The sequence below is a fragment of the Trichomycterus rosablanca genome, chromosome 9, assembly GCF_030014385.1.
Source record: "Trichomycterus rosablanca isolate fTriRos1 chromosome 9, fTriRos1.hap1, whole genome shotgun sequence".
Lineage (NCBI taxonomy): Eukaryota > Metazoa > Chordata > Actinopteri > Siluriformes > Trichomycteridae > Trichomycterus > Trichomycterus rosablanca.
The window spans coordinates 4,961,998-4,971,127 of NC_085996.1; the positions used below are offsets into that span (position 1 = coordinate 4,961,998).

At 40.3% G+C, this 9,130-nt stretch overlaps 1 protein-coding gene across 1 annotated transcript in view; it reads left to right on the forward strand.

Moving 5' to 3' along the window:
* The window catches only part of col12a1b (collagen, type XII, alpha 1b), a 119,966-nt gene extending 113,429 nt beyond the window's left edge, over positions 1-6,537 (forward strand). Inside the window, exons 74-77 of the mRNA XM_063001716.1 lie at positions 797-979; positions 1,147-1,224; positions 2,324-2,494; positions 5,829-6,537. Coding sequence (XP_062857786.1) covers positions 797-979; positions 1,147-1,224; positions 2,324-2,494; positions 5,829-5,956 — 560 coding nt within the window. The 3' untranslated portion in view covers positions 5,957-6,537. The remainder of the gene's footprint in view (positions 1-796; positions 980-1,146; positions 1,225-2,323; positions 2,495-5,828) is intronic.
* Positions 6,538-9,130: the final 2,593 nt, after the last annotated feature.

The window sequence follows — 9,130 nt, forward strand, 5'->3', positions numbered from 1 at the left end:
TTATTTGTGCTTTTTATTAAAATTGTTTTTGCTATTATTATTTTGTTTATTGTTGTTGTTTTTGTTATTATTATTATTATTATTATTTGTTAATAGAGCTTTTACTTATTGTTTGTGTATAATTTATTTATTTGTATATACATTTTTATTTATTGATTTGTGTTCTTATCAGTTTATTCCAATGAATTTAAATTTCAGACACAAATCTCAGTTTTTAGGGTTTTTGAACTTTTTTGGATCATACAGGTATAGGTTGTGCAGAGCTACAATTGCTGAGATCCTGGGTTCGAATCCCCAGCTGTGCTATCAACCTGTGGGGTGTCTACATACAGATATGATTGGCTCTGTCTGAGGGGGGAGGGAATGGGTGGAAGGCCAAAGCCTTGTGATAGTCTGGCGTCCTGTCTGGGGCATTAGTACTAAAATAACGTTCGTCCTGATGGGCGAACCACAAAGAGTTTGGACTGTTATGATTTCAGTGTGACTGGTGGATGGAAGAATAAAGAAGGAAGCAGTTTAGTGATTCAGCAGAACTGCGACCTAAAGCACACAGTTTTAGGAAAGTCCTGACCTCAATCTGATCAGTTTTTATTTTATTTTTATGTTTTACCACCATTTGATACTGGTCAGGGTCACTGTGGGTCTGGTTTCTCTGGAATCACTGGCTGAATCCTGAGTCAGCACCCTTAACCTGGTCATAAATCTGTAAACGGTACTAACAGTGAACGTTCCTCACAGGTATTAGTGAACTTTATCTGTTAGTAATGGTTTTATTCATCTCTGTTCCTCCTCCCAGGTCAGATGAGCCGATTCAGCGACATGATCAACCAGATCCCCAGTGACATGCGCAGTAACAGTCCCGGACCTGCCGGCCCGCCCGGAGCCCCCGGTACTCCCGGTCCTCGTGGAGAACCCGGCAGGATCGGACAGAACGGCTTCCCAGGGAGGTCAGGTTTACCCGGGTCACAGGGAGAGAGGGGTGAGTGTCGCGTCCTGTACCAGAGCCCAAAACTAACCAGTAAATAAACATATTAGTGTAAAAAGTAACCCCCCCCCACTGGGTACCTCTGCTATTGCAGTGTTTACATTACATGGTTGGGGTTTGATTCTGGGGTTAGTTGTAAGTGTCTCTGTTATGATTTGCAGGACTCGCTGGAGAGAAGGGGGACAGAGGAAGTCCAGGGATTGGTGAGAGAGGACAGCGCGGCCCACCCGGACCACCTGGTACATTCTGTTATTTTATACCACTCACCTCACCAAACCACATGAGGGTGATATTAGCTTCATCTGAACTAGCTGTTAGCTAAAATCTACTGCTGATTTTATTACTTCAGCAAAAAGTGCAAAGCTTTCATTGTCAGATCATTAAATCAGTACATCATTAAATCATTAGATCACTAGATCATTGAATTGTGAGATCATTAAAACGTTAGATCATTAAATCGTTAGATCACTAGATCATTGGATTGCAAGATCATTAAAATGTTAGATCATTAATTTATTAGATCACTAGATCATTGGATTGTGAGATCCTTAGATTGTTAGATCCAATGATCTAGTGATTTAATGATCGAACGATCTAATGATCTATTATCCAACTATCATATATCAGTGGATCACTAGATTATTAGATCGTTAGATTGTTAGATCATTAAATTCTTAGATCATTAGATTGTTAGATTATTAGATCACTAGATGACTAGATAATTAGATTGTTAGATAATTAGATCCTTAGATCACCAGATCACTAGATCTAACTATCATATATCAGTGGATCACTAGATCATTGGATTGGTAGATGGTTAAATCATTAGATCACTAGATCATTAGATCACTAGATTACTATGTTATTAGATCATTAGATTGCTAGATCACTAGATCATTAGATCACTAGATCATCAGATCGCTAGATTATTAGATTGTTAGATCATTAAATCAGTGGATCATTAGATAATTAGATCACTAGATTATTAGATCGTTAGATCACTAGATCATTAGATCATTAGATCGCTAGATCACTATGTTATTAGATCATTAGATCGCTAGATCACTAGATCATTAGATCATTAGATCGCTAGATCATTAGATCGCTAGATTATTAGATTGTTAGATCATTAAATCAGTGGATCATTAGATCATTAGATCGCTAGATTATTAGATCATTAGATCATTAGATTAGTGGATCATTAGATCACTAGGATCTACTCTGAGCGTTCCGATGTTCTCGCAAAAGTAAATGGAATCTCTCACCACGACGTGTTTTTAATATAAAATGAATTTTTGCAGGTTTTGTTTTTATAATTTGTGCTTGTTTGTAAAACAGGTCAGCCAGGCGAGTCCAGACAAGGACCTCCGGGTCCCAGCGGCTCTCCAGGTTCTCGCGGTTCTCCCGGTCGTAACGGTGTCCCAGGGGCCCGAGGACCACCGGGACCCCCCGGCTACTGCGACTCCTCTCAGTGTGTGGGAATCCCGTACAACGGCCAGCCGTACAGAGGTGAGTAGCACCGCTAGCATAGAAACCTGCTGCGCAACTTAAAAACAACACTGCTAACATAAGGCATGGATTAGCATAGTGCATGATTAGCTAGCTGTTAGCTAGCGTAATGCATGTATAGCTGACAGTTACAGTAGCTCAGTAATAATACTGAATTTTAACATAGCCAATGACCACCAGAGGGGCGTAGCATGAAAGCGTTAGCAAACTCAACCGTCGTATCATCAATCAGTAGCAGCCTCCCGCTCACTCTCCTGGGTTTTTGCTGCGCTGCCTAGTTTGGCCAGCAGATGGGGCACGGAGGCTCGGATGCTTCAGGTGGAAGGATTCCTAAATATCAGGGCTTCTTTCTGTCAGTCTGATGAGGGTGGTGCTCGCCCCGGTGTGGCGTTTTGGGCCTCACGAGGGAACCGCCACAGGACTGTGCTGCGCTTCTCTAAGTGGACTTTGACCCAGTTTGCCGCTGACCTTTTCAAAGCTCCTCCAATGAGACGAACTGTTGCAGATTCGTCTCATATTCACAATTTGTGAAACGAATGTCCGGTCTTATCAAGAGAAGCGTACCAAGACCAGTAGTTCAGTAATCGTCCACTAGCTGGCGCACGTCTCTCTGTTTACATGAGTGAGAGGATTTATTTTGTGGGGAGGCTCGCTCTGTTCTCGCCTTTTTCTCTAGTGCTTTACGCTTCATTTTGCAAGTTCTAGAGCTCAGTTCTGCACCAGCTCTGCTCCAATAACCACCAGCAGAGCTTCAGACTCAAAATAACAGAAACTCAATCTAATAAGGTTATTTTGGGGGTGGGAATGAACCAGCTCATGTTACGCCCCTCTGGTTAATAATAGCCTGCTTGTGTAGTTTAGTTTGATCGGTCGTTCTAACCCGCTCTCTGACCCCTTTCAGGTTCGTAAGCCTTGTAAAGCGCCTGTGCTGCTTTCACTCACGAGCGAGTCCCGATTCTGAACTCTTATCATTCACAACTGTGAGGAAAAAACCACCACGGAAACTATTAACGACCCCCCTCATCCCCCCTCCCTCCCGACATTGATCACAATCTAAAACCCTGCTACTAACAAGTGACTTTAACCTCCGAGGCGGCGGCTGACGGCGGCAAACGCGGCGGCCCGTTTACCCCCTCAACGAGCTAAACGAGCGGGTGAAGGAGCATGAACACCGACACCTACAACACTTACTAACCGAGAGGATGTGTAGCCCGGGCGGCCCAGGTTTACCCCTAACTCTGCAGCGGTTCTTCTGTTTCATCTGTACATAAACACGGTGTGCCTTGTAAAATTAGTTTTAACACCTGTAGTGAGCTAGTGCCTTGTATCCTGCTGTTCGCTGAATGCCAACATGAATGCCTCTGGTTTTTATTATGATTATTATTTTAATCAATCATCCATTATGATTATTTTAATCCATCATGCTACAAAGTCTTTTTTTTAGGGATAAAATGTGTCTGTTAGGACGTGATACCCTAAAGAAATGTGTTTAGTTTTTTAGTTTTTAAGTCGAACTGTTACCTTAAGTCATATCAAACACTTGAACAGTTTATGAAATGATATATATATATATATTTATATATATTTAATATTCCAATGATTAACATTAATGTTCTTTTTTTTGTTTTTGCTCAGTCCACACTAATACAAATACAAATAAGTAAATTTTCTTTCTTTTGGCTGCTCCTGTATTCAGGGGTCGCCAGAGCAGATCTGGTCCGCTTGTCCTGACCTAACGTTCCTTTTTATTTCTCTCCGGGCATCAGCTCTTAGAAATGAGCCAAATCCGAGTACGTATTTTTATTGAATAAACGCTCGCCTGGTCTTTAGGAACTGATCTGGTTTTAAAAGTATTTCTAGATGTAGTCTTTCTAGTCTCTAGTTGTACCGAGATTGTGATTGGCCTCGATAACGTCCTATTTTTGTGATTTCGCAGGTTTTTATGTTAAACTTTAGGACAAATTAGACTAAAGATTTTACGATAGAGCTTTTCTGGTTGAATTATGTATTTATGTATGTGTTACATATCAAATCTAAATTAATTTCATTTATAAATTAAAAGTACTTTGTTTAAAGCTGATTTCATGTGCAAATTTGCATGGAAAACCAACCAAATCATGATTGGCCTTCAATTTTCACCTGATTCAGGTCTAAAATGTCCAATTTTTGTGATTTTGCGGGTTTCTATGTAAAATTTTAGGACAAATCAGACTGAAAAGTGTACAGTAGAGCTTTTCTGGCTGGATTTTTTTATTTAAAACCATATTACAGATTAAATCCAAATTAGATTCATTTTTAAATTAAAAGAGCTTCATTTAAAGCTGATTTTATGTCCAAATTTGTGTGGAAAACGTACTGAGAGCGTGATCGACCTCCAGTTTTCACCTGATCTGGAAAACCAACCAAATCATGATCGGCCTCCAATTTTCACCTCATTAGGATCTAAAATGTCCAATTTTTTAGATTTTTTATGTCAAATTTTAGGACAAATCAGACTGAAGACAAATCAGACTGTACAGTAGAGCTTTTTTGTTAAAAGTCAAATCGTTTAAAGCTGATTTCACGTCCAAATTTGCCTGGAAAACATACTGAGATCATGATCAACCTCCAGTTTTCACCTAATCAGGGTCTAAAATGTCCAATTTTTGTGATTCCAGAGGTTTTAATGTCAAATTTTAGGACAAATCAGACTGAAGGTTGTACAGTAGAGCTTTTCTGGCTGGATGTTTTTAGATTCATTTTTAGATTCATTTTTAAATTTAAAGTGCTTTATTTCAGACAAATTAGACTAAAGCTTTTCTGGCTGGATTTTGGATTTAAAATCATGTTACATATCAAATCTGAATTAATGTCACTTTTAAATTGAAAGTGCTTTGTTTAAAACTGATTTTATGTGCAAATTTGAGTGGATAACGTACCGAGATTGTGATCGGCCTCCAGTTTTTACCTGATCTGGGTCTAAAATGTCCAATTTTGTGAGTTCGTGTGGGTTTTTATGTCAAATTTGAGGACAAATCAGACTGAAGACGAAGCAGACTGTACAGTAGAGCTTTTCTGTTACAAATCAAATCATTTAAAGCTGATTTTATGTCCAAATTTGCCTGGAAAACGTTTTTCTGATATATTTAAAACATTTTTAATGTATCTGTATTAGTGTGAGCAAGATCTCAGTGCCTGGTTCATTTGATCCCGTCGTTAATTCTTAATAGTTATAATAATTCTGATGTAAAGGTTTAGATTCTAGCATTACAGAACTGAATCTTGTTTTTATTTGATTGTTTTTATTTTACGTTTGTACTGTTGTTCAATCGAGCACAATGATATTTCCAAGCAGAAGCTGCTCCCCGCCAGCCCGAGCCCTATGAAAACGAAAACCCCGTCCCTGAGGAAGATTTCGAGATCTCACCCGCCGGGCGCCGCAGGAGATCGCTCTCCAGGAGACCGAACGCATTAGCATCGTGAGCGCAGCACGCCGCTCCCCGCCACGCCCTGTCCATCCGACCGAGATCCTGAACACTTCTTTATTTTTAAATATCTGCTCGATTTTAGAGGGAACAGATCCCGGTAACAGATCCCAGATCTCCACGTACGCCTGTAAATGTTCCGCTCCCTCATCGCTTTAGCTTCGTCTCACGCTCGCCGACCCCCCGTGCTTCCTCCATCACACTTCACATCACACCGTTCACTCACACGATCGACTCCCATCACCCGCTCATCTCCACCCGTCGTCACGGTAACTTTACTTTAAACCGAATATTTATCGTTTTAATATCGACTCACAGCGTACGGAAGGTGGATTTGCATGTCTGTCGTGTATATTTAGAAAGATTTTTTTTGTTTTCCTCTCATTTTTTTTATGTTTTATTTGAATTTTAATCAGAATATAATTTGAGTCCTCGTCGTCGTATCAGTATCCAGTGCAGTTGGCATCTCCGCGTGACGCCGCGTCATGTTCTTAACTGCAGATTGTGAATTCATAGCCTTATTTTCTTATTTATTTCTGAAAACAGAGGAGGCATTTTTCAATAAAACTACTGAAAATATCACACGTGTGTCTCGTTTTATTGTTCTTCTTTATTCTCTTTAATTCAGTGTTTAAAAACAAAACAAACAAAAAAATCACCTCAATATTGTTGTTTAACTTGGTGGTAAATTGATGACGGGATAACACTGGTGACTTCTCTGTGCCCATACACTGCAAGCATTCATTGGGTGTGTTCGAAAACCTAGTCACAGCAAGAAGGTCCTGGGTTGGATCCCCAGGTGGGGCGGTCCGGGTCCTTTCTGTGTGGAGTTTGCATGTTCTCCCCGTGTCCACGTGGGTTTACCTTGGGTTGTGACCCTTGGGTGTGTCGTGGGCCAAAAAAAAATGGGTCACAGACAAAAATAATAATAATTAATAAAAGAATTTTAACAGGCACATCAAAAAATTAAGTTGTACACATGCGCCCCCTTGTGGAGGCTTTACGTTAAACCTTGTAAACCACAGTGGGACCAGATGAATGAATTTGATGTGTTGCCTGGAAGGCGGTAAAAATAATGAAGAAGATGTGGGTTGCTTGAAAAACCCTGTTCTATAGCAGTGGTTCTCAACTGGTGGGCCGATGTCCCCTAGGGGGCCTCAGTGAGCCCAAAGGGGGGGGTCCCATTGAATTTAAATGAGATGAGCATCAAATAATCACACGTAATGATACAGGAAAATCAATAAGGCATACAGGAGATCTCTTGTGATGTCATAGATCTATTTTAAACTACATATTTGATTCGCCCACCACAAAAGTGCAAATACAATGATTCAGATTTAGGTGTTGATGCAGAGAACCGCTGATGTGAGAGGTCACATGATCACATGGGTTAGTTTTATTAAAAAACTCCGTTCAAAACTCCGGAGCGAACTCCCGTTCCTCTTATGTGTGCTGCCGCTCTGGTTTGTTTTACCCTCGACGCCCCGGGTTTAAACCCGAAGGTGTGAGGGAGGGACGCCGTGAGGCGCTGAGCGTCCCGACACTCGGGAGATGCTTTGAAGTCTCTGCAGAGGAACGGGATGTTCGGATGGAGGCCAAATCTAAACCATCCCTTCAGTAAACCGAAGAGTCTGTGAGTTTATGACCTCTGGGGCTGGACTCACTGGGCTGGATCTCATCTCCATCTGGGGAAATGCTGCGTGAAAGCTGCCCGTGAACGAAGCTGAAATGGAGCGTGAAGCTTTTCTTAAACAGGTCTGATTCACACCAGAACAGTTAAACCTTTAGACAAGCAAAACAAAGACTGATCGGTCAGTAACAACGACTCAGTGGTCAGTAACAACGACTCAGTGGTCAGTAACAACGACTCAGTGGTCAGTAACAACGACTCAGTGGTCAGTAAATTATCCAGTTTATTTTGAGCTGTTTGTAACAGCCGCTCTTCTGAGATAACTTCTAACAAGATGCCTGTGGGAATTTGTGCCCATCCAGTCGAAAGAACTGAAAGAACTGATTTTGCAAGAAAGTCTCAGTTGATGTTCTGGTTCATTCCAGAGCTGTTGATTGGGGTTCTGTGCTATTCAATAAGACAGTGATGATTTCGTCCACCTTGAAGCTCGACCCAACCTGTACGTGTTTTTCTCCAGATGGACGACAGCTGGTCCTGCAGAACTAGGGCAGAGACACGGCTGGACGTTCATCGGTAACACACACACGAGGTGAAGTGCTGCCACCTTTCAAATAAAAGTGTTGTTTTATTTATTTCATTTTCAGCATTTAGCGGACGCTTTTATCCAAAGCGACTTACAGTACTGTGAGAGTATACTGTCTGAGCAACTGAGGCCTAGGGGCCTTGCTTAAGGGCCCAACAGTGGCAACCTGGCAGGGGTGGGGTTTGATCCAGCGACCGTTCAATTACCTGTGTTCCATCAGCTTTAATATTAAATACACTTTTGTCTTGCTTGATATGAGACTTCAGATGCTCAGCAGTCCATGTCGCACCATACATTTTCAGTAGGAGAATGATCTAGACTGCAGGCAGGCCAGTCAAGCACACACACACTTTGTGTCTACAAAGCTATGGTGATGTAATGTGCCGAATGAGGCTTGGTGTTGTCTCAGATGTTATCTCTTGCTAATAAGAGTCTCAATCCTCCCCCAAAACAAGTTAAAACGTGGACTCTGACCACAGCATGTCTTTCGGTCCATCAGAGATGAGCTCAGGCCCAGAGAACTTGACAGCGTTTCTGCGTGGAATTGATGTATGTATTTTTTCTTTTGTGTATTAGACTTTTCTGATGAACAGACCCAGTCTGAAGTTTAGATAAATTCCAGGATTAAAATGAAGCATAATTTATGATCTCTCAAATCAGCAGATTTAAATATTACTAAACATTTGTAGAATTTTGAATCTCCACTTTCTTTATTCTTCAAAGAACAGGTCATTTATTATTCTTTATTATTTATTTATTATTATTTCATTTATTTATTATTTATTTATGTATTATTTATTTATTATTTTACTTATGCATTATTTATTTATTTGATATTTATTCATAATTATTATTATGTATTATTTATTTATTTATTATTACTTATTATTTATTTTTCTTGAATTTGAATCCTATTATTATTATCATTTTTAATGTATTTTTTTTTATGTCCCACCAGG